Genomic DNA, 5,153 nt, shown 5'->3' with positions numbered 1-5,153 from the left:
TTTTATTTTGTAGCACATTGTTAAGCCAGATCTATAATTGACTGAAGCGTCGGATGAAACGGAGGGGAACAGCGCTCGCAACCGCAATCGACGGATGAAAACTTATCCAAAATACAAAGAAAACAACAACAATTGAGAGTAACTTCCGACTCCATCCGCCAATTATGGTTCTGGCTTTATCGTTGAAACTACTTCCTTATCATTAAATGCGATTACGTATTACGATAATCGATTGATTTCAACGATATTCGTTAATCTTTACTACTGCCATTTGCCTTTCGTTTGACTTCGTTTGTGTTTATTGTTGCATCTGCCGTAAAAATCGGTTTAGTTTAATAAATTATGATCGAAATCATGAAAAGAGAAATAACAAGAAGCTAATCGTTCAAAGCGTAGTCTCAAACCTATGTGAGTACAAAACAAAATCAATTATCTTTGAAAGCTCAATTTCTTTATTCTAATAATCTGTCAAAAAAAATTCAACACTGTTAGTTAAATTATATTGCTTTTTTTCGATCGGCAATGTTAAATTTATTTCGTAACAACAAGGAAGAACAGGGGTTGGAAGTTGAAATTTCTATTATTCATCCAAAAACATTAAACAACATTCATTTGATACAAACATCCATTATTTATTGTTGATCTTAAGGAGTATTTTTGTTGAAAACAAAACACCGCCGTCTTTTTTGCTCTTTCTAAAGTTCATCCTTAATTTCAACTGGTGATCTAAAGAGCAATCTTGTCAATTGCTCTATCAATTTTGCCACCTCTAAACGATACTCCTCATTTGTATGAATGTAACGGTTTTTAATTGTGAGCAAAGTGTGTCTCAACTGAGCACTTTGTGACCAAACTCTTTGACATATGTGTGCCGTGATATCAAGTGATTGAACAAAGTATTCAGTTATATCGGGTTGGTCAATCAGGTCGTACATTTTTTGAGATATAGCTCCATCCACTGTTTGGCAGAACTCATTCGAAGTCAGCCATTCTTCGAAATTCAAATCAAAATACTGAGAAGCATCTTGTGAGGCTGCATTGGCCACTGCCAAGTGTTTTTCCACAATCAGATCTGAGATGAGTGTGAGCGCCTTGGCTTTAATTTTTATTTCGCAATCCTTGCTTAGAACTGTTATTAAAGACCGTATGCCCGATCTAGAGAGAATATTTTTTTGAGCATGTGGAAATTTTCGAAGCAAGCTTCCAAAGGCATACAACGCAGTAGAGAGTTCATCTGTGCTTGCAGACGAGATCAGTATTTGGCTGAGATAGCTTCCGAAGTTCTTTTCGTAAACACTGATCTGGGCTTTGGGATTATTCTGTGTTAGAGCTCCTAATACTCTCATTGATTGCACTCTCAGTGCTGTGTTCGTGTTGTTCACAATATTCGGCAACAAAACTAGATCTAAGCCGTTTTCCTCGATAAACCAAATAGCATTATCGATCTGGTGCACAAGATAGTTAAAATTGTCTAGAATTCTTACCACGTCTGCTATTTTAGTTTCTTCCTTTGTTACATTTTGAAAGTCTTTGATTAATTCGCTTATTATTTCTGCATCTGACTTAAAATTCATGTTCATTTCTTTTAAAGACCGTTTGAGTTCGTCATAGCTTTTGTAGTCTTTTTTAATTTTTTCGAATTTTTCAGAATTGAAGTCAATTCCTAAAGTACCCTTGGGCAGAGTCTTGAGGGCATCCGAGAGTATTTTGTTCAGTTTAACTTTTTTTTTGTCTGATGGGTTAGTTTCTGTATCCGTGTTCTCTTCTGGTATTGTCACAGACAAGCTGGATGAGGATTTTATTTCTGAATCTTCTTCGTTATTTTTGTCTAAAAGTTTGGCTTCTTTCATTCCGGTTTCGAGATTTATACGAATATGTAGTCCCGCTGGAACACCTTGGCCTATAAGCAAAACATGTCTAATTAACCAACTAAAATAAAAGGGTTAATTTATTTCTTTGAAACCAATTCGCACCTGGTTTTATTTCTTGCCATTCTTTTGTCGGTGTAAATGTGTCATTTTCTGAATAGCATATACAAGTTAAACTATACAAAATAATTCCTATTGTAAGCCAGCTCATTTTAGTTAAGGAATAAAAATATTAAATTGTTACAATTGCGTGTAGATGATAGAAATTAAAATTTTCTTCAGCCAATTTTGCAAAAGTGAGTGTTTGCTATTTTTATTAATTTTGTTTTTTCTGCGGGTACGTGTTTTTCAATCAGCTATTTTGACAGTTCGAAAAATTGTAAACAAATTTCCCCTTTTGAAAAAATCGAAGTTCATCCAAACACTACGAATTGAAATCTTAGCCCTGTTCATGTACTTTGCGGGATGAATGCTAAAGGCGTTTTCTTTCTTAGTTCAGAACAGAGTCTGAAGCCTGAACTGTCAAAAAAAATTGTGTTTATTTACCTCTGAACATTCAGAGCATCATTTTTAAATTAAATGAAATAAATGAATTAAAAGTGAAAAAACCGACAACACTGCTCTTGGAGTCAAGAAAAATGTACCAGGACAGTGAAAAGTAAGTGACAAATGAGTGAAAACTCTCCAATTTTTCGCTAAAGCTGCGTACTGAAAAACGATTTCGCTATCGAATTTTTGTATGGAAATTTCGTTTCGCTTCAGCTGCGAACTAGGCTTAAAACATTAATTTATTTTGAGTATTACACCACTGAAAAACAAAAAAAAGCCACACCCCATGTTTGTAGTTAGTTTTGTTTATGCTTGTAGTTGTACGACAAGAAAAATAAAGAAAAACAGAATTGAATTGAATTGAATTTCTTTATTGAGTCTTTTAGGTTACAGTTGCTGTCTTAGTCTAAAAATAACAATTCTTTACTACTTTACTTAAGTTAAACTGGCGGCTATAATGTATTGCCTGCTCTTTCAGTTGCTTTGTAATGAAAATGAATACAATGTTTGCCTCATGGCGGTCAGTAAAATGTTTTTCTTTTTTTCTACTCTTGCTCATGACAGAGAGTTTTGTTTACGTTAACTGTGTGACGTTTTGTCACCCTCTTATAAACTAGGATACATATATACAATAAAAAAACTACAGATACCTTACAAACTAACCCTACGATAGAATGCCTTGAACATTTGTTAGGTTTGTGAGATACGAATATACATAGTATGTACGGAATACAAATATACATTTTCTTTTTTTTTTTTTTTGTTAGAGCGAGAGCTCAGTCAGATTCTTGTGAATACATTGTATGTTAGGTTAACATTTTCGTTTATAAGAGCGAGTACGCCCTTAGATTCATTATTTATTTGTTTTTTTTTTTTTTTTCCCTTTTTAGTGAATATTATTAACATGGAGGAAAAAGGCATTTATCGGGGAACACATTTATACTTCGATTGTTGTGTACGAGACGAGATAAACATAGATACACAGAGGGTGTTACAAAAGAAAAAAAAAGAAACTTCATTAATGAAGATAATGAATGACAGATAACATTGATTATTACAATTATTTGTTTTATAAAATATTTTTACTTTTGATTTGTTGTTCATTTAATTGTCTTTTACATTGGTGATTTTGTAATTATTTATTTTATAATAATACCTGTTATATATTGTTTGATAAATACTTGAATTGTATTTTATTTCAATTAGAAGATAACTAAATGATACTTATTCTAGTATTTTTAAGTAAGTACTGTCGGCCAATCTTTAGAGAATTTTGGTAACTTATTTTTAATAATTTTATAGGTAGAAAAGGGGTTCCCCCAACGTACACTGTAGTGAATCGCGGGACGCAAGTGGTGAATGGATAATTATCCGCGATTTTGATTTGGGATGGCCCTGTTATAGAACTCTAAAGGTTCTAACACTGGAGCGTCAAGATCCACTGAGAGTATTCCGAGTGGTGACAGATAACCAACGCCGTCCCAAGAGGACCCAGTCTGGGATGCTAAGGAATGTATTATTAAGTCGTTTTCGGATTGTTCAAAGTTTGAAATTGTTTTTTTCATGAGAAGCGAGACGTATCTCATCAGCGGGACAGTATTTGTGTCGCTGTAAATAAAGTTATTTGAGAATCTTTTGGTCCGGGTCTCAAAGTTTTTACCAGCACAGAGCCTAAGAAGTTTTCTTTCAAGGATTTCCATATTTTGGGCTACCGAGGGAGAGATGGTAAACCATATTGGAAACCCGTATGTCATTACTGGTCTAACTAATGTTTTATAAAACAGTAGTTTGGATTTTTTGTTTAAGGCTCTGTGCCTGAAAAAGGGCATCAGCATGTTAGAGACTTTTCTGGTCTTTTCAATGGTGAGTTTAGCATGATAATTAAATTTAAATAGATTGTTGAAGTTGATTCCTAAATATTTCAACTTGTTTTGAACTTGGATTGGGCAACCGTTGACGTTTAGTGTGAGATGTTTGCTTTCCCTTACTACTCCAATTGGACCTTTACCACTCGCGTTTCTGATGCAAATCAGTTCTGATTTTGGGACATTCAGCTTGATACCCCAGGTGTTGTAATAGTCGTTTATGACCCCGATGTGTTTTTCGAGGTGGTGTAGAGCTACTAGTGGATATTCGTGGTTGGAGTACGCGATGGTGTCGTCGGCGTAAAGGAGACCGGTTGAGACCAAATTATTTTCTGACCATGTATGGGGGAAGTCGTGCACAAAGATGTTGTATAGGTGTGGGCCCAATATTGACCCTTGCGGGACGCCACTGTCGCAGCTTCGGGGGTTCGACTTTGTCCCTTGAATTTGTACGAAGAAAGTTCTATTAGATAGAAAGCTGTGCAGAATATTGTAGATGTAACTAGGAAGATTAATTGATACGAGTTTAGAGATAAGCCCCACCCTCCATACGCTATCGAAGGCTTTTTCAACATCGAGAGAGCAGGCGACTGTGCATCTTTTTTCTCTCAGATTTAAGATGATATCGTTTTGAAATTTGGTTAGCGCATGGAGGGTGGAGTGTCCTCTGCGGAACCCGAATTGGAAGTCGGGTATCGGGTCTATGGGGTTGTCTAGCGGGCAATTCATTTTGTTCAGGATTATTCTTTCGAGTATTTTCCCGGTGTTGGAAAGTAGGGAAATCGGTCTATAATTGTTAATGTCAAAATTGTTTTGTTTTTTAACTATAGGCAGGATCCTAGCTGTTTTCCAGAGGCTGGGGAAGTAGGCA

The 5,153-nt window shown here is 35.3% G+C and overlaps 1 protein-coding gene across 1 annotated transcript; it reads right to left on the bottom strand.

Annotated features, from left to right (window-relative positions):
- Positions 1 to 429: 429 nt before the first annotated feature.
- LOC129916065 (nucleotide exchange factor Sil1) lies at positions 430 to 2,251 on the bottom strand. Its single transcript, XM_055995829.1, has 2 exons — positions 1,974 to 2,251; positions 430 to 1,900 (listed from the first exon to the last, which is right to left on the bottom strand). Exons 1-2 carry the CDS (start codon positions 2,077 to 2,079, stop codon positions 696 to 698), a joined length of 1,311 nt encoding a protein of 436 aa, XP_055851804.1. The 5' UTR covers positions 2,080 to 2,251; the 3' UTR covers positions 430 to 695.
- Between the last annotated feature and the right edge of the window lie 2,902 nt (positions 2,252 to 5,153).

Source organism: Episyrphus balteatus, chromosome 3 (assembly GCF_945859705.1).
Source record: "Episyrphus balteatus chromosome 3, idEpiBalt1.1, whole genome shotgun sequence".
Classification (NCBI taxonomy): domain Eukaryota; kingdom Metazoa; phylum Arthropoda; class Insecta; order Diptera; family Syrphidae; genus Episyrphus; species Episyrphus balteatus.
This window is presented reverse-complemented; position numbering and strand designations above follow the sequence as displayed.